This window comes from Ptychodera flava, chromosome 4 (assembly GCF_041260155.1).
Source record: "Ptychodera flava strain L36383 chromosome 4, AS_Pfla_20210202, whole genome shotgun sequence".
NCBI classification, from domain to species: Eukaryota; Metazoa; Hemichordata; class Enteropneusta; family Ptychoderidae; genus Ptychodera; species Ptychodera flava.
In genome coordinates, this window is record NC_091931.1 from 40540582 (window position 1) to 40561140 (window position 20559).

The 20559-nt window shown below is 37.1% G+C and overlaps 2 protein-coding genes and 1 long non-coding RNA gene across 3 annotated transcripts in view; all 3 read left to right on the plus strand.

Annotated features, from left to right (window-relative positions):
- LOC139132285 (UNC5C-like protein) overlaps positions 1-20559 on the plus strand; it is a 123234-nt gene that overhangs the window by 79960 nt on the left and 22715 nt on the right. The window lies entirely within an intron of this gene.
- On the plus strand, positions 429-5250 carry LOC139130566 (UNC5C-like protein). Its single transcript, XM_070696314.1, has 5 exons — positions 429-504; positions 997-1574; positions 2299-2439; positions 2860-3045; positions 4070-5250. The coding sequence occupies exons 1-5, from the start codon at positions 429-431 to the stop codon at positions 4508-4510; spliced, it is 1422 nt and encodes a 473-aa protein (XP_070552415.1). The 3' UTR covers positions 4511-5250.
- LOC139130520 (uncharacterized) lies at positions 8890-10129 on the plus strand. The gene is made up of 2 exons (XR_011551887.1): positions 8890-9026; positions 9936-10129. It is a non-coding gene; the product is annotated as an uncharacterized lncRNA (long non-coding RNA).

Consider the following 20559-nt stretch of genomic DNA (forward strand, 5'->3'; position numbering starts at 1 on the left):
GCTTTGGGTGAGGAGAAGCAAGGTGGGCTACGGTAAAAGTGCTTGATCAAGGACATGCTCCCTTGTGAGGTACTCTGGCCACAAAGCCATTGTGCTACCTAAAGGCTGATGATACTTTTTACTATATAGTATATACACGTATTTTATATACACGTATTTTGTATTTATTTTAAGAGTTATGATACAGAAAGGTATATTTATGTATTTCTTCCTTATCGCTAATTGATATAAAAAAGAAAGTAATTGAGACTTTTCATGTATATTCAAGCCTTTATGTTTATTTATCCAGTTACGTTTTGTATACCTCTTTCCTGAAAACTGGTCAGATATCAACAGCAGTGCTATGCAACAGCACAAGGGGACCTTTCAATGTATGCCAGGTTTCAGTTTAACATAGCTTGCACTTAATCATTGCTTTACCTCGGCCAATGGCTGACAGGAATCGTTCATTGCCCTCAGCCCAGCTTGATTTCCAAGAAGACAGGCCTGTGCAGAGTTGCCAAGGCAAGATGTTCATGTGACAGATAATACATTAAGATTTAAATACATATACTTTTATTCAGATTTACAGTTAAATGACTTCAGAGAATGAAATCATTTAGAGAATCATTTTTATTTCCCAGAATATTGGTAAAACTGAAAATGCTTTTAGACAGGAAGGATACTAATGAAAATCAAGTGACTCCTCTGTGCTGTTTGAAAAAACATAAACCCTCTTTGCAGTTTTCAAATTTAAGGTTAACTCCTCCCCCCCCCCTTTCCGGGATTTTGCTGACTCCCGACCGTAATAACTGAACGCTCCCTAAGGCTTACCCTCGGTCACCTGAAATCTTCCTAATAAATAGATTTCGGGATAGTTGTACTTGCAAAAGCGTGTCGGAATGAAGTCTGTCAGAAGTCCTTTCCTCATTAATTCTAATCATATACTAGTAGTTGCAGCAAGTGGAAAATAAAATACGTGTCCTTTGATTTTTTTTTTACTGTCTTTAATAGTAGGGTTCCGTAACATTTTGGAGAAAGGTATAGTTGTCACAGCTAAGGTAGACCACAAACAGCACTTCATCAGCGTACACAACACGGGCATAACTCTTGTCATCCCGGAAGGAGCTGTGACTGAAGGAGAATGCAAAACTATCTATGTCGGGGTTAGCTGGGAGAACGCCGATAGATGCAACTCAATCGGTGGGAAAAGAAGGGTCGGTCCAACAGTTGTCTGTGGTCCACCAGGAACCCAGTTCAACAAATCAGTCATTCTCTCTTTTCCGCATTGTGTACGGTTCGAAAAACACCAACCCTGTCCACTGACCGTTCTTTCTAGACAGACCAACAGTGATGGGGTGGAAGAAGATGACTGGTCCGACTGCACTGATGATGATACCAGAACGGCTATCCTTGAGAACAGATGTTTCATCTTCACTAAACATTTCACGAAATACACATGCGTCTGCAGGCGATTAAATGGTTCCCATGAACGTCTACGTCTTGGTATAACGGTATATCATACAGCAATTTCACCAACTCTACCGATCACCATTAGAGTCTATATTGGTAATGCAAATCCCGATGAACAAGAGGTAAATGTTTGTACAGATTAAAAACTAGGAGGATGCAAATGTCAGTGCAGTCAGAAAGCTTGTTTAGTCATGTATCATATCTGCATGTGTATATCAAACGTGAGTTTGTTGATGACATAGGTACCAATCTCCCAACATCATCACTTGCTGACAGTCAAATTTAGGATTTGTTGTTTGAATGGTTAGGGAAACTATGCATGAAAAAAGGAAAGGGCTACTGTTAACAATGAGTGAAAAGACGACTGCTTGTTGGCATGACAAGCAGTCGTTAGTATGTACAAATCGTTCAGGCATCTCGAAACAAACCTACCCCCTTGGTCGAAATGATAACAGAATCATTTTTCTACTGTGAAACAATGGATCAGTTTTGATGAATTCGCATGGCCCATGCCACTTTGCGTAATCGTGCTTGAGTGCGGCATGATTGTGTGCGCCTCTTGATGTGGCGTTTTCGTGTATATACGCAGTACAGATGTGTATACATTAATTCGCCGTAAACATTTGGTGTATTTCAAATCTTTTCACCATGTCTGCGTTTTGCAAGAAAACTATTAATTTCAAATCAAATGACAAAAAACGACAGGAAGCATGCATGACTAGTACCACCTATAAACGCTGGCTCAAAAGACAAGATGACTTGTGTGTCAATTTCAAATGTGGCACACTCTACCTAAACGTTTATATATTTCATACCCTATAACACGTGATGTTTACTTTTTATCAGTGCATCAAATTTCAAGAGAGCAGTCTGCGTGGAAAGCTTAGTGACGCCTCAAAATATATTAATGTCCACAAAGACAATGACCTGAATATTGAAGTGACAGTCGACAGTGGAGGCTACATATGTAAAGATTACAATCTCCAGGTAATTGTAGCATCGCTTTTTCCGAAACTTTCTGGTGTGCAAGGAGCAATTTTAGCTTCAAATGTTACATGGATAGGTCAACTGACATATGAAAGGCGCGGCGAACAAGAGAATCAGAGTTGGCATTTCCTGTGATTGACAAATGACTCACTGATTGATGGTTTATTGGCAACTAAGGACATAAATTGCCCTACCGACATGAGAAGTCAAAAAGCTCTATACCAATGTTTTAAGTATTTCAAACTTTACGAATTCAAACAATATATGTTCAGTATATTAATGTGATCTAAGCTTTCTCTCGTGCTCTGTGCTGTAGTACCAATCGTTTTCTTTCCGTTGTCCAAATAACGTTGACATAGTGTACCGTTATGTTTCTAAAACGTTGACTTCCCATCCATATTTTGTTATGGTGATTTTCAGACAATGAGTATAGATGACCTTTGGGCAGACAATTGTGTAGACAATAGAAGTTTCGTGCTGACCAAATGTGGAAGAACCAACGATCCTTGCGCTTACAGTGTATGCGTTTATCAAGGTCTTCGACCAGACGGGCGAGATCAAGTGGCAATGCACGTCGTTGTACCTGAGACTTGTACAGCTGAAGAGGTGGGTGATCACGATAATAACAATGGTGGTGGTGACGACAATACGGCACAATCAAACCTGGAATGAACACCATGTTGATAGTTAGTGATGGAGATAGAAATTGACAGCACTGAACAAAATTATATGGATTTGGTTTGCTTTGATTTGTTCCTACATCCAAAATACATAAAACCAGTAACGAAAGACCAGGCAAAAGTCAATGCTCAGGCCTGGGATAAGTAGAAAACTTAAAATACTTTTACTGAGGTCCAAAGATTATTGCAGACAAGAAGAAAGAAGACAGCTACGCGATTCACAATGTACATTTACAAATTGTTACTATTTATTTAAATATTTAAAAAAGAAAAAGAAAACGTCCGTACTACGAGAATACACTTTCGAGATGCACATCTTTATGATTTCGAAACCCTAGTCATGGTATACGTGACAATTTTATAGTATGTTATGTCAATGTGTAATGCAGTCATGCCAATGAGTCATTCTGATTTGACCACAGAAGAAAACTGTTTTAACAGTGCTGGAATGGACCGTTTAGATCGCATGGAAGCGTAATGAGGAGACAGAGAGTATTTAGATGGCAGGAAAAATCGGCGTTATGACTAATTAAGTGATTAAGTGATTTGGTTTGCACTTCGTAAAATCACTGTTGTCATTTTTTGCTGTCTGTGCCGCTCCTTCTGCAATAGTCGACTTCACTATGGTCTCGTGAGGAGTGTTTTGGGAGACTCAGGCCATCGAAAACAAGACCAGTCATTGTGTGAATAATATCAGTCACGCCCATGCTTTGTTCTGACTAGACGAGAGTTCACTTACGAAGGTAGTTTATCTCAAACAAAGGTTAATTAATGTCATTTTTCACTTGTGTCTAATTTGGGAACGTTATATTGGCATAAGAAGCAGGGAAAGCAAACGTTTCAAGAAAAATGAAAGATATTTAATGGATGGTATTTAACACTGGGGTTTGTCACTCCATGCTTGTAAGCAACCTGTAATTGTTTAACCTTCTGTTTTCCCTTGTGTTCAGGCAAACGGGGTCCCCGACAGCTCGAAAGATGAATACCAGCTACCTTCACCCGTGCAAGAAACAAAGAAGCCTGGCTGTTACTACTATTGGCCAGAGAGCAGTAGAGAAGATCATAGAAAGATATACCAAGCTGACGAAAATACGAGAAAGAATTTGATACGGAAGCTGGAGGAAAACGATAACTGGAGATCTTTAGCAGAAGCTTTTGGAATTGAAGATGAGTCTATCATGCAACATATTAGAATTCGTCAGGGAGAAACAGACACCGCAAGTGAACGTTTGTTAGAAATACTGATGTCGCTGAATGTATCTTTACCTGATGTATTCTTAAAATTAAAAGATATTGATCTTCCTGATGCCGCAAACATACTTGAAAACTATTTCAAAATAAACCAAATAGATTATGCCCATCGACTTCCATTACCTATTCAGCAATCTTAGAACGTTGCAACATCTGTTAAATGAAAATGAACGTTTACACAAGTATGTATAGTTTAATGGATGATGATAATGAAACCTGAAAGCCGCAATATAAATAGTTTCATAGTATTTGTCGCAATATAGATTTAATTTGCCATTCCACATTACTCAGACTAAACGAGAAATAGTGACCCATAGTCTAATCGGATCACATCACAAAGTGTAAGTAGGTAGAACACCCGTGCAAATAAATAAACGTTATAGATTTTGATCTCCTCTCTGTGTCGAGTGGCATTTCACGCCTGATGTATTCGGAGTGTATTACTTTAGAAGAAGGTAAATCGAGTAAAGTCATATTACTTATTTTACGTGATACAGGAACATCTGACCAAATCACCCTCGTGATAGAATTTAATATAGCCTTTTTACGTCTGCGGGCATCATATCAATGAAGCAATCAACTTGATACGATAAAGAAGAAGTGTTTCTAAATTTCATTAAAATTGTACTTGACAACACTAACCCATAATACATGTATATTGTACTATAATGTAGTCAATTTTAGTCTTTTAGTTTATACCTACATCTCACATTCATATTCTTTTGCTTTCTGATTTTCAAATTCAATGTTCATTTCATACATAGCGAATTTATATGTACTGTTTCTGCCTTGACAAAAGCAAAAACGTCGTTTTGCCTTTCGGAAAATTATTTTCATACATTTCACACATGTTACTTCTCGGACCACTTTTTACATGCTTTACGAGGCGCCAAATGTAAAAAAAAAATTACGCAATCACCCTTCTTTCAGAGATAGAACAGCTAGGAAATGTATATAGACAGGAATTTTAAATATATATATATTATATATATATATATATATATATATATATAGTATATATATATATATATATATATATATATATTACACATATACAACCACACATATACATTGGCCATACATATGTATGCATACATATACATACACATATATGTATGCATACATATACATACGCATATAGGGTATTCATTTATACATATAGAATACATACATACATACATACATACATACATACATACATACATACATACATACATACATACATACATACATACATACATACGTACGTATGTGCACACATACATTCGCACATACATTCGCACAAACACATACACTACACATACATACATACTTATAAACATACACACATTGATATATACACACACAGATATATACAAATGCACTTGAATAGCACAAGCGCCAGCACTATGCGTGTATTAGCTTAAGTCTTGCTAGGGTCTAGCCGCAAAATGACAGCTCACGGGCGGCCATGCGTGGTCTTTTTCTAAGGTGTTGCTGTGCAGCACCGGTAACTACAGGCCAGCGCTGCGAAGAAAATACGTCAGAAAAGCCAGCGCACGGCATATGCTATACATTTTGTATATATATATATATAATATATATATATATATATATATATATATATAATATATATATATATATATATATATATATATTATAATATTGTATATATATTATATTATATAGTATATATATGTATATATATATATATTTATATATATATATATATATATATATTTAAAAAAAGCAACAAGCACAATGCCTAACACAAAAATTACACTCAAGACCTAGCTCTGCATGGCAGGGCTGTGTGTTACGGCGTTATACGGCCTGTAACCTCCACAAATGTAATAATCTCCACAAATGTAATATCAACCACAATTGTAATAAAATCAACCACAAATGTTATAAAACAGTCAACCATTAATGTAACAACCCGCAACCACAAATGTAATAAACAAATTAACCATAAATGTAATAAAACTCAACCATAAATGTAATAAACTTGAACTTGCATATGTGATCATTTGTTTATCAATGCCTCAGTAAATAATAACTTTAATAAGACTAGTGTAATGTTATTGCATACTTTCCTGAAACTAGTTTCCTTTCCGAAACACAGAATAGAGTACTTTGAGAACGCTATCAGAAACGGCGAGGTACTGATCAAACCGTTAGATAATGGAAGTGGACCAGCAGTTCTAGACACTGATAATTACATAATAAGGAAGCGTCAAAATAACTCGTCAACCAGTGATACCACGCAAAGTTTATGACAGATGACTCAGAACAAATAACAGAGAAATATAAAACCTTATAACAGAAACTTACGACACAAAACATGTTGACGAGAACATATATTTCAATCTAGTAAAAAACAATACGAACACTACCTTGAACACAGTAGAACAAAATTAGACATCCTGGCATCCCTAGTGAAGGAACAAACTTCAAGTGGGACAACATAGGAATACAGATTATTCCACACAATTTATCCACTGAAGACGAATTTGAGGAGATTGATTAAGAAAGTACGGCAATTTTCGAAAAAACGGCGTTAAAGGATCGTATAGTTATACAGTCTTCCCCACTCTGGAGTAGAGACTGCACTGACACTCTGATTACAGCTGTGTCTAGCCATGGCCAGTCAGTTCTGTACACAAAACAGGGAAACGTAAATACACTTTCAAATATGCAAAACACACTAAACGCAAACAATTAAGAAATGAATAATGTGTGAAGTTGCTTTCCTTATTACATAGATCAATATTTAAGGGCTAATTCCTCATTGCAACGACAAAATAGATTTATTACATTATGGTTGACAAGTATTACATTTATGGGTGATCTTTTTATTACATTGGGTTACCATTTATTACATTTGTGGTTGGTGTTTTTATTACATTTATGGTTGATTTTTGTTACATTTATGGGCAATATTACATTTATGGGTGCATTTTATTACAATTGTGGTCGATATTACATTTGTGGAGATTATTACATTTGTAGAGGTTACAGCTTGCGTCTATATGCACGGAATGTGTAATCGAAGTTGACACAAATGACATATGAAATGCCACTGAAAATGTAACCATTTCATGAATTATTGTGTCTAGTCTTAATCGGCAAGATTTTTTCATTGCTAATTCTTATGTGTAAATCTTTTACTGCTTTGAAGAACCCTAGTATCTTTATATTTGTTGGTTTTCTTTTGCATAGAGTGACGTCTGATATAATTAATTTGTATTCAATAGTTTGAACCACTTCTCCTTGTGCTGTTATTTGTTTGACGTTAAACGTCCTTACTGGTTTTTCATTGAATTTCTATTGAAATAAGCGGTGTTCGCCCAAAATAAGGTGTTCTTATGTCAACAATTGTAGACAAATCTCTCTTATAGTATTTACTTCAATCGTAAATGATACATTATCGAAGAGGCCGTAAGCACATTCCCTGGCAAGACAATCTGATGCCAGGACCATGCATTTAAAGTTAAGTGGATCAGTTGAGCGGCCGTCAAAATAACTATTTCACACCTAATATACTGATATGTATCTTTTAACGAAAGAACGAAATATTTTTACTTTTGCACAGACTGTTAATCATAGTTTACAGACGCAGGTGTATAATAATAATCATGATGTGCTAGCTAATGAATATTTTAGTGCATTGATCAGCATACGTAAACTGTACACCTCCCCGATGGGAAACTGCTGACACCTTCCAAAGACAAATAGATGTAAGCAACATTGTTTAAAAGATGGGGGAATCGTTAAGAACCGTACAAACATTAATCTTGTCACTTGTTTGGTTATTGTGGTTGTATTTTTGTATAGGCATATGAGGTACAAGAGATTCACTTTCATGTATGATCATTAAATAAAGTAGTTGGACAATAACAGTCAGAGTCCTTGCTAGCGTGAATACTTATATTTCCTCTATAGCCGAACGGAAGAATGAAGAAGTTCGCAAATGATTCTCTGAAACCTCTTCCGACCCAGGAAAAACTGCAGCCTAGCTGTTATCCCTGTTGTCCATCGGAGGCCCGGTGGTGGCAGTCTCGGAGCAGCCGGGTACGCACGCTCGTTAGAAATTTCGCGGAAAAGGGGTCGAATTTTAGTCGACATCACGGAGACATCTAGGTCCGTGAAATCGAGAAAAAGGGGTACTTTTCAGATCACCCTCCGAGAATAGGTCTGGTTCTTCTCCCAAGACGCTTTCTCACTCGAGAGAGTAAAACCCAGCAGCGGTCCCCCTATAAAGCCATAATCCAGAACCGTCCCGGGAGAACCGTACATCACATCGTGAAGGTGATTGTACTACGTGCCCACCCTGAAATCAGTTCGATTAAAATTTAGTATGTTCTGGCTGTTTAGAAATCCAGTGACCGTCCCTGTGATGGTAAACTTTGTTCGAATTGTGTTTTATGAATTGATACGCTGTATTACGGGGGGAGATAGCTAATTCAACATCCAACAACAACTTCCTGTATGACTAGCAATATTGCAGTCGATGGTAGAGGTGTTCTTCGCGGGAGATGCAAAACCTGTGCAGAATGCATTGAATTTGTCAGTGAAAATGACAGTTTGAGATTCGGTTATTGTGGATGTTACCTGGAGTACACACAGTGATTCCAGAAGTGATTCAAATGTTGGAAAGTGAGTTCTCCGAGTCAAGTAAGTCTTTTCAAAAACTTAGCGAAACTCATAAATTAATAAATGTCGCTTGCTGCGGATCCGTAGCCCTACCACTCTCTTTGCTGGTTGTGTTGGGGACTCCCAAACACAACCAGCAAAGGGAGTGGTAGGGCTACGGATCCATTGTATTTGATCCGTAGCCCTACCACTCTCTTTGCTGGTTGTGTTGGGGACTCCCCAAACACAACTAGCAAAGGGAGTGGTAGGGTACGAATCCGCAGCAAAAGTGTAGCTAGCTGTGCTGTTTGGTCCATAGTGGCTGTGATATCGCAGCGGTGCTGTGGCGTCTATCGAATGCGCTCGGTTCAAGGTCTGTGGCGATGACCCTTGACCCGAGCGCGTTCGATAGACGCCACAACACCGCTGCGATATCACAGCTTGGTCCATAGCTACTAGTTACAAGTTGTAAGGCATCGCTGGTCAACTCAAGTCAGCGAAACAACATGATAATGCCTACCGTTATTTCTAGTTGAATCAGTTGTCATTTTATAGATTGTATACATACTAACACTTGCATGAGGTGTTTTGTAGTTGTAGTATTTCTCGTTGGGTTGGTTGTCATTTATTTGTTAGATTATCTGTTCAGGTTATTGTAATAAAAGTTGCATGTGGTGTTTTGTGCTAAGAAGTATTTCTAGTTGAATTAACTGTCATTCAGTAGATTGTACCCCGGTTTGTTGTACTGACATTTACATGTAGTGTTTTGTAGTTTATGTGGTTGTATTAACAGTTGAGATTGTAGCAGATAGATAGTTACCTGAAAGCAGGAGAGTACTATTTATCTTTGCTGAAATTCTGTGAAAAAAATAGTTGTTGCTGGTGGCAAATTTCCCTTAGCTACAAGTGATTTTTCTACAAAAAGGATTTTTTTGTTTTTTGTTTTTGCAGCTACAAGAGCCATCAACTAATACAAGATCAAAACGTCTCAGAAAAGTGATTGTATATGAGTGTGACTGATGAACATATGGTGAAGACAAAACATTGAACGATCACTGTATTTCAAGTTTTCATTATGTTACTAAGCATACATTGAACAAGGCAGTCTGTTACTGTGCACATCAAACAAAGTCAACCCATGCTAAGCTAGTGTATTATGTGTTCCTTTTTCACCAAGAGTCAGCACACTTGCTTTGAAATTGGTAAATTATGGTATTCAAATGTCTTCGCAAACATTTAGGTAAAATCTCCCAGATATCGGAAAAAGGGGGTGTTTTTCGCAGTGATTTTCTCCCAGATTTTCCCCAAAAAGGGGGTATTTTCAGAGAAAAATTCTGGGAAAAGGGGTACATTTCAAACTCTGCTAACAAGCGTGGGTACCCACCCATCCAGAGACTACCACCGCCGGGATCGGAGGTCAGTACGGCGAGTTGCTTAAGGCTGTATCAGGCTGACCATGACACAAAAGACGACCTGGTGAGAGTGTTAGGCGAAAACGATTGGAGGAAACTGCTGGCAAAAGCTTTGCGATCAATGAAGAATCCATTCGGAAAAATATGACAAAGCCCTGAGCTTGCTAGAAATACTAATGTCTTTCAAAGTGCCTTTACCGAATATATTCGTAAAATTAAGAGAAATTCAATTCGTAGATGTCGCACAGAAGCTCAAAGTCTATTTTGAAGAAAACGACATATCTTTATTATGTGATTCTAGGCCATCGGCCCAATACACTTCACAATAAATTAAACTTTACAAAAACTGACAGGAAAAACAATCTGACAAAGTACTTAATAATTTAGCTATCATATATCTCTTTTCTTAATGCCATCGCATGAAATACAAATGCTGCTAAACGCTGTAGTGTAGAAGTGTCCTCTGAAGACATTAAAAGATAAAATTTTCTTTCAGATGGTGGATTGAAGTAAAACGGTGGAATGTATTTATTTCTTATGTTGTCAAAAGGGGCAAAGTTGGACAAAATGATACTCATTTTCAATCTCATTTCTCTCACACAGTATACAAATTCGTTCCATTCTATCGATATTTTGTCTTCTACCTATCTCGATTCTTAAACAATGGGCTTCATGTGAATATTGATTTTAACAACAGAAAGATATTTTTCTGGTTCGAGAGAGGACTTAAATTCTCGATAACAAATAAGTTTGTCAAGAGAACAAATCTCACTCTGCCATTTACAAAACAAATAACGCTTAAAATTTTCAATAAAAGTATTCATAAAGATCTTCTCGTCTACGACTTCTTGTCGATCCCACACGTCTTGTAAATTGCATAAGGACAATAAATTTTTGACATGTTGAATCCATGTGGGTTTCGACCTAACACCTGATTTGTCAATGTGATAAAGCATTATGTAACATAACATTTCTTTGGGTATCTATTCTTTGGCATTTTTAAAAGTTTTACCCAATATTTAATACATCGTTTGGCCGTGTGGAAATATATCGGAAACCGTCCACACTCACCTAAAACTGCTACATTGGAGGCATTGCAAGAAACTCCTAGCAAGGTTCTGCATGCAAAGTATTGGACTCTTTCCAAATTTTCATATTGAGCGTATCCCCACACTTCAGAGCCATACGTTAAAATCGGTAATACCATTGTATCAAAAATTTTAAAAAATACATCAAAAGAAAATACACCCGTCTTTTTACTGGCTCTTGAAATACCCATAAATGCTTTTTTAGCTTGCTGTGCAAGTAAAACGACATATCATAGCATAGCATATACGGAGAAATGTAGCAAAGCATATATAGACTCAGTCTCCTAATTACGATACTTTTGCCATGAAATGAATTAGCCTCTGTTCTGCTGTCATAAAGTTTATCTATGATGTGATGAAATCTAAAACCTAATTTACTTTACTTGGTAAAAGTAAGAGTGAATGTTCATTGATATGGTACTTGAAAAACAATATAAAATAGATGTAGATATATTTTGCTAGCCCTATGTGTTGTACGAGAGATATGCAAACTTCGCTTTCATTCAAAAACTTCACATTAAGGTCTTCAAAATTGATCTTGCACTCATGATAATCTGCAAATATGACAATAAGCTGAAACTTGGGTTGGTTTCTAACATAGGGCAAATGTCTATTGATTTCGTTCGTTAGTCATTTCATATTAAATATTGATATATAAAAATTAAAATGCCTGTTATTCAAAATGTAAGAACTTTATTGCCAAACAAAATATTGTCACATATTAGTTAAAGAACATAATTTGAAAATTACAGAAACTTTCACCCACCCAGAGTGGAGTTAAATTCTTTGGAAATCTTAACGTTGGGAGAAAAGAGAAGCAAGGAAATCGGGTGATTTGCAAACATTTGCTTAAATTAACACTTCTTTATCACGCAACTCACGACTGCCTGACAATCTTGGGTAAACAAATTAATTAAAAATGAATGAATATTAGCAAAACAGTAATTTTGGAGCAAAATATGCTGTGTTGGGTGCAGCCCCCCCTGACGTGAACAAAGATGGTCGTCTGGAATGCAGGTTTCACTGTAGATAGCCTGGTTGACGAGGATGCTACGATTGGCTGATTTCGCTGTAGCTGGGTGGTAGAGTAATGTTGTAACTTGGCGGTGCATCGTCCTGTGAGAGAATGAAAGCCTTCTGTGGATGGCTCTCTCTCTCTCTCTCTCTCTCTCTCTCTCTCTCTCTCTCTCTCTCTCATTCACTTCAAAAAATACCAACGCATTCGTGTTAGTTCATATTTATTTTGTTGTCACATTTTTTCATGACAAAAATTATATTTATCAGTACACTTATCACGTACAATTTTTCTCACTTAATTTTTTCCCGTCAGCTGAAATGCTCATATAAACGGTCAAAGTACCGCAAAATATATTTTTAATAAAGATAATATTGAATTATGAAGCATTCGTTTCCCCTGGCACTGCTGTGAGGTTTATACAGGTGCTTTCCTTATCAATCTTACTCAGATAAAATACTTTGCTACAAATACCGTAAAACGACTGTTATATAATTTTGTGTCATCGACGTCATGTATTGTGACTTTGTCTTTGTCAAAGAAGGGAAAGGTGCACTACTTTACATTGGGTTTCAAATGGTACATGATTTGTTAACGTTTGTAAAATGTTTTCATTTTGCCCTAACTCCTTCGGATTTTCTCACCCCTTTCCTATACATCGGTATTGGTGTACTTACATAATGGTAAACTCGACCATTTCTCCGCCTGTCAGTATCCTTGCATAGTGCTCTTCATAACCAGTTCTTGGTAATGTGAGATCACGCAGAGCAAACAATAAATCTGTTAGAAAAAACGGGAGAAATTATACAGCAGGATAAATGTCTGTGATGAGACTTGAGGGCGCACTTGAAGGACACAACCAAATATGGTTTTATAGATGGGGGTACTATTGTTTTGTGAAGCAACTAGACCCCCCCGAAAAATTGTTTAGAAAGGGCAAAGTATTCTTCACTCTTAAGTACCTTACAGACTGTATTTTTCTGTCACTTATCCCTACTTTCTTGAGAATGCGTAAAGACGTGCAAACGTCACATTATAACATAATGCGTAGTTCGATTTCCCTATACACTTGAATTTGTACGCAGGCGCTTCTGCTTGGCTGTCGATGTCTCTAAGCGGCTCCATAAGCCTAAGGGAGCGTTCAGTTATTACGGCCTGGTTGGGCAGGCGAAATCCGGTGTCCTCTTAAATTTGAACAGCACGGGGGTCACTTGAATTTCATTAGTGTCCGTCTCGTTGAACAGCAGTTTCAGTGTTAAAAAATATGCTTGGAAATAAAAATGACTCTCTGCATAATTTCATTCTCTGAAGTCATTGTAAATCTGAATAAAATGCCTTAATTTAGCTCGCTGAGGGCAATGAACAATTCCTATCAGCCTTTGGCCGAGGTAAGGCAATGATTAGGTGCAAGCTATATGTTAAACTGAAACCTGGCATATGTTGAAAAGTTCTCCTCATGCTGTTGCATAGCACTGCTGTTGATATCTGATCAGTTTTCAGGAAAACGATGTACAAGCCTTATCTGGATAAATAAACCTAAAGGCTGGAATATAAATGGCAAGGTTCAATAACTTAAATCTGTTTTATGTCAAAATGTGATAAGGAACAAATACGTAAATATTTGTATTATAACTCTGAAAGTAAATATAAAAAAGAGTATACACTATATCGTAAAGTATTCTCAGCCTTCAGGTAGCATTACGGTATTGTGGCCACAGTGTTCCACTAGGGAGCATGTCCTTGATCAAACACTTTTGGCTCACTTTGCTTTGCTTTTCCTTACCCAAGGAGCGGCGGGTACTTTGGCCTATTAATAGACTATTTGACCCCTTCATGACCTCATATCCTTGTATTTTTTGCTATACAGGGGCATTCCAAATGCAGAATTTTCCTCTGAAAATGTTTCCATGTGAAAATGCACAATTTTCCTTGGAAGTGAGGCTCGATGGAAATAGTGTTGAATGTTACAGTTTCAAGACGTATATCAACAGAAATACCAGGATGACTAGTATGGTCCAAGAAGGGACCACTTAAATGGCCATACAGGTTTGGTTCAATGTCTGTTGAGAGGTACGCAATATGTACATTATTATTAAGAATTGAACAAATACTAGACTTTCTCAAAGTCTGTGGGCATGTAAATATCAAAACAGAACAACAGACTGTCACGTTAGAAGTAGGCTTTTGCATGGATCGTGGGATGAACGCGATGGCCCACACCAGCCAGTAACTCTACTGCCGAGAAAAGCCAAGCGACTGAGGATTAGTCTGAACAATTTCTTAATTCATCACAATCTGTCAACCAAAGGGAACAAAGGAGACAAAATCAAAGCAGATACCTGTCATGTACTTAGGAGAGATCAGAAAAACATTGAAACTCAAAGACGAAGAACTTTTTGAACCTACAGAGAAACAGTGTATAATACAAGTTTTGGAAGAAGAGCAGGATCTTGAAAATACCCTTCTCCACTGATGTTATATCGTATCTATACACCGTACCGGTAATTGCCAGTGTTCTAATTAAAAATCGGGTCAATACTTATTACTCAAGCAATGCGGGTTGGTGGTGGGAGAGTTCATGAATTTTTATCATCATAAAATAGGGTATCAATTTTTTGGAGATAATGGTAGGGGTTCACTTATTTTCAATGATGCACAGGAAGACTTTGCCGACCGACCCACGGCCATAATAGCTGAACGCTCTCTAGATTGATTTGAAATGCGCTACACGAAAACAAACTCTTCATGCCGTTGCCACTTAAATACACCGGAAGTATACTATGAAGATTTGCCGATCTACAACGGTTGGCTTGACCGCTTCTGACTTGCTAGAACTACAAACTTTGGCATTGGAGCAAAACGGTGACATCTAGCGTAAAATATCAGTGAAATCAATTTAATAATTACTGCACTTACCTTGTCTTGTTACATCTGAACTCGGATGGAAAGTATGCGGAACTTGACTGTCTTTAAACTTCGGTTTTTTTAATCGAAAAAGTTTTACCAGCACTGTGAAGGCAGTAATTTATGAAAAGCCTTTACCACCTCTGCTTCGATCACGACTTCCACAAGCTGTTGTCATGCACACGCACATCAACAACTAACACGACATTTGCATATTGGAAAAAGATGTGACATTACGTGACCCTAGGTTGCCTCCAGGCACATGCATCGCCTTCTTACAGTGACAAAGAAGCCTGATTGTCGACTCGTGACCGACTAAACGTAGACTATTGGGATTTTGGGATTTAAAACGCTCCGCTGAAATGTAACATACTTATCAAATATCAGATATTATCAAATTGTGACCAAGCATTCTTTTTATTGAATAATACTTTACAGATTGCTGCTGTTGCTTATGATAATAATAATATTAAGATTTATTTATTTTTTATTTTTTATGTATTTATTTATTTATTAATTTATTTATTTATTTATAACAAGTTTCAACTAGAGTGTAATTTAAACATCAAACTATTGACTAAACTAATAAGAATATATGTATCATTTTAAAATGAACCAAAATTAAGTTTCCCTAGACTTGCAGCAATTTTGCATCGAAGTGATGACAAATGGAACAAATCTAGGACTATATGAAACTAAAGAACAAATTTTCCTCAAAAAGATGGCCAGGATAGTAAGAATATCTATTTCTCTATACATAGGTGATGTTGAATTTGTTGTAATAAGGGTGATTGGAGGAAAACTTGCTATGTATGTATATCCTAACTTTGACATGAACCGTATTTGTCTTGCCAAACCATCATGTTCTGAAAGTCCGTGAATAATTAAGCGATCGATCTCTTGGCCGTATATTTTTGAATCACAATGTTGACAGCGAAGGAAGAGGGACTCTTGCAGCCAAAGGAAAAAAGTCAGCTAAATTAATGATGGTTTTATTTTATAGTAAACCGAGTGATCAGCTAATTTGCCAGTTAAATTGCCTGTACAGAATTTCAATGTCGAAAACAGCTTAAATTATGTAATTATTTGTTGGTTGATTCTAAAATAGCATTGTTATTGTAGAGAATAGCCCCCTTTTAATTTAAAGGCAAGAATACATTTCTATTCTACAAGCCAGTTTTATAGAGAAATGGACTTTTACACATTTAGCTCACGCGTTCATACACATGAGGTAATGCCACACCGGTGTCTGTTTGATGTGTGTGTCTGTCGGTCTGTCTGTCTGTCTGTCTGTCTTAGTGTATGTCTGCATGTCTGTGTGTAAGTATCTATATGTCTGTCTGTCGGGGAGATATCTCAAGAGTGACTGATTGGGTTATATGAAATCCGAAACATAGATTTCTGTTTGGGAATGGCAAGAATAAGTTTTTGGTGGGTTTGGTTTAAATATTTTATTTATTCTGATTGGCACAATTAATCATTTCAGAACAAACGGATATACATTCAGATCAGCTTCACAAACTTCGATGAGATTGGTACAAATGTGTTTTCACACCGGGACATGTCAGCTGTGAAATAGATAGAGGCTTTTTACGAAAGTTAATTGCTAATTTACATATTTGATCAACTTTCCTAATTAAGGATATTGATTGTAAACATATGTAGTCGACTTGTCGGGACAAAGTTGAAAGATCTTGGAGAACTGTATACTTATGCTCTTCGTAGGAAAGGTTTATCCATTCTTGGTGATAAATCTCACCCATTGAATGACAAGTTCAATATCTGCCTTCGGGACGCCGCCTACTTGTGCCCAGGGCTAGGAAGAATCTTTTTAAGAAGTCATTTATACCGTCAGCAGTTGCTGTTTTAAATGTGAATATGTCTGATTCCATCCGGAGAACCAGAGCAAACACCATAATGATTTAAGTAGGAACTTTTAATATAGTGTTGTGTTGTCTGTAACTATTGTATTGTTTTGTATGGTGTTGTCTGTATTTGGTGTTTTATAGCGGTCCTGATGTTTAAAGACAATTTCCATGTTTTATGGACAATAAAGTATATCTATCTATCTATCTATCTTGTACCTGCCATGTATATCAGTTAATTACTGATTAACATATCATACGAACTTTCCAATTGGGGCATCAGACTGTTCATGGGACTTACTATTGATATTAATGAGACAGTGATATCGTATTAGTGAAAGACATTTTACATTTTCATGTCAGCTAGTCGACGAGGAAGCAAGGGTAAGTTACTAATCTGTGGACGCTGTCACCAGATCCATAGCATTTACAAAGTCAACAATTTGGCTGAAAGAGAACGAGCTTGATCATCTGACATCAAAATTCAAGACATACACAGGTCCATTCCTGCAAACTACCTTGACTGTAACAATATATATTTTCAACCATTTTCCGTATTCTAAACTTTTGCCTATTACGCTGAATGCGCAACAGCCTTTAGGGCAAAAGTTCACGACTCGACCAGAACGTATCGATGTCTCACGGAAAACTTTTTGAAAATACACATTGTCAGAGTCGAGGCAGTTTACAAAAGTAAAAGATGAGTTGTAGTCAGTGCTAATGTTGGCACGGGCTTATTTATTCAAAGTTGACATATTGTCGTAATAAACTACCGAGAAAGCCTGTGTTGGCGGTTCTGTGGTGATGACCTGAGACCCAAGCGCGATTGATACGGGTTATGTTTGCTTACCACTCGTAAATGGCTACGACATATCAGTGTAGGCCAAGAAAAAAGATGCAGTGTGTCATTTACACACGCATGCTGACTTGAATTGACTCAAAACACAATGAATTAACACAACCAGTAACATAGATTAAAAATACCGAGTAAACGACTATCTTTGTAAAAATACTATGAGATTATTTCAGTGGACTTGTTTGATATTACTACTATTTTGGGCCCTGAGGGTAGCACACACATGTACAATTCATCTCTGAGAATACTTACAAAGCACGCTCGAAAGCGGGTCCCATTTGTTGATTTGCACGTACAATGGCATTTTGCCAAAGTTACCTCATACTCTTTACGGATTTCACACCATTTGAGCCCATTGTGCTTTCTGACTGAAGGTGCAAACAACTGAAGTTCGGCTGTCGCATATAAAGAAGGTTGTTGCTTCCTGAATTCAGGTTTCAGTGTGATCAGAAACGACGACTACTTCACCACCATGGAAGGATATGAAAATAGAGGTAATGTATTCCGGTTGAGAGCGATTCAAACCGTGTATAATATGACGGACAACTTCGTCCTGTTTGAGACTGAGTATTTGGAATATTGACGGACTTAGAGGGTCTCTGCAAAGTTTGCCTGGAACCTCTTCACAGTTTTGGTACTATACTTGACTATGCGTAGTCACAGACAATTCTTTCTTATTGTCTGTGGTGTAGTGAAATTTTGTTGAAATGTGTAATTATATACGCTTCCAATGTTTGATTTATTTCTAGGGCGCTGAGCTCGACAGGCAAGCCAATATGTTAAAGCTAATCTAAAGATCAACTATACCTCTGTACTCTTGCCAATACACTATTTGGCTCCAAAATTATCATTGAGAACCTTACTAAAATGTACTATTACAAGGTCATACAAAATGAAAGTGAAAACACGCCGAAGTGGTACTGTGTGAGCACTGTTTCTGCCGAATGGCCGATAAAAATGTCTGTGTAACAAGAGTTCTGACGTCATGAGATTTCAAAAGTTTCACTAACGTAAGAGAAGTATTATTCTGTATGTACAACAAAAGCTTAACAATGTCTTCCACTTCACTTTACATACCGTACTCGTTCGATTTTTACATACCGTAGTCGATCGAAGGTCTGGGATCGAAGGTGTGAGCCGAATGCCGAACGTGATAAGTACTACCTCTTACTACAACCCAGGTTCGGCCTTCGGCTTGACACTACGGCCTTCGATCAACACCTTGTCTGTGGATCGACTATCCAAACAACACTACAAGGACCTTTGGATATAATTGGGATTTTTAAAGTCGAGTTTTGAGAATTTAAATCATATGAGTCCATCATTTTGGACGGTCAAACTGAAAACAAGCACTCAGACTTCGCTGAAATACAACGAATTTAAATAGTCTGGTTTTGGATCATTTAGATAAAGTACGATCATTTCGATAATTTCAAACCAAAAACAAGCCCTTAGATTTCACTACCTAAATGAACATTACAAGTCGGACTTTGTAACATCTCAATCACGTATGATGCGATCTTTTCTTTACAGTCGAACTGAAAACAAGCGGTAGGGTTTGGTTACAAAAAAGTAAGATTTTTTAGTGTCTTGATCAAGTACTATTCGACATTTCGATGCTATTTCGCTACCACATAATCAACATTGAACTGTCGGTTATTTTTAAGTGTAGATCAAGTATGATTTCTTCATTCCATACTATTAAACAATCTATGTTTGCTCTCACACAAAATAATTTTGATATCAGTGGTTCTCTTATTTGAGCAGTAAGCTTTTGCTTTGTCCGGCCTATGCTCGAACACTTTATATCTGCTCGTACGATCACATTTCGTTTCGAGATACGGGTAGATATTTTGAAACTTAAAATAAAATAATTAACAACTCTCGACGTATTATCGATCATTTATTTTATTGAGTAAGGGGAAATCATGGCTAGAACACATCAAACGAACCACTTCTAATATAATATCTGCGTGCGGAACACTGAGAATTGTACCTTGACCTTATGTACTGACACCTTTTACCCATCGCGTGAATTGACCAAGCATACAAAGCGTAATAGTCCGTGGTCTGGAGGGCCCTCCGTGCACCCTATTGGCAGTATATGGTGAATGACAGTATTTTCGTAACAGAATTATAGGGTGATAATACTGCTCTACATCTTATTCTGCACTGACAATGCGGTCTTTTGTCTAATTACGTCCAGAAAATGCAATGTTTACCATTAAATTTAGTTTTCTGTTTGGCTTTCTTTGTCCTCCGCCGTCCTTCCATTTAGTTCTTGCTCCTATGTGTAAGTAGTTTTTAAAACACGTTTTGTATCGCTACAGGGCGATCTGTACTAGAAATAAATGGGAATGATTCATAATATTTGTGAATTGGAAATATGTGACACAAGTCTGCTTTCTCTTACATCTTTGTCTTTAAGGTTCATC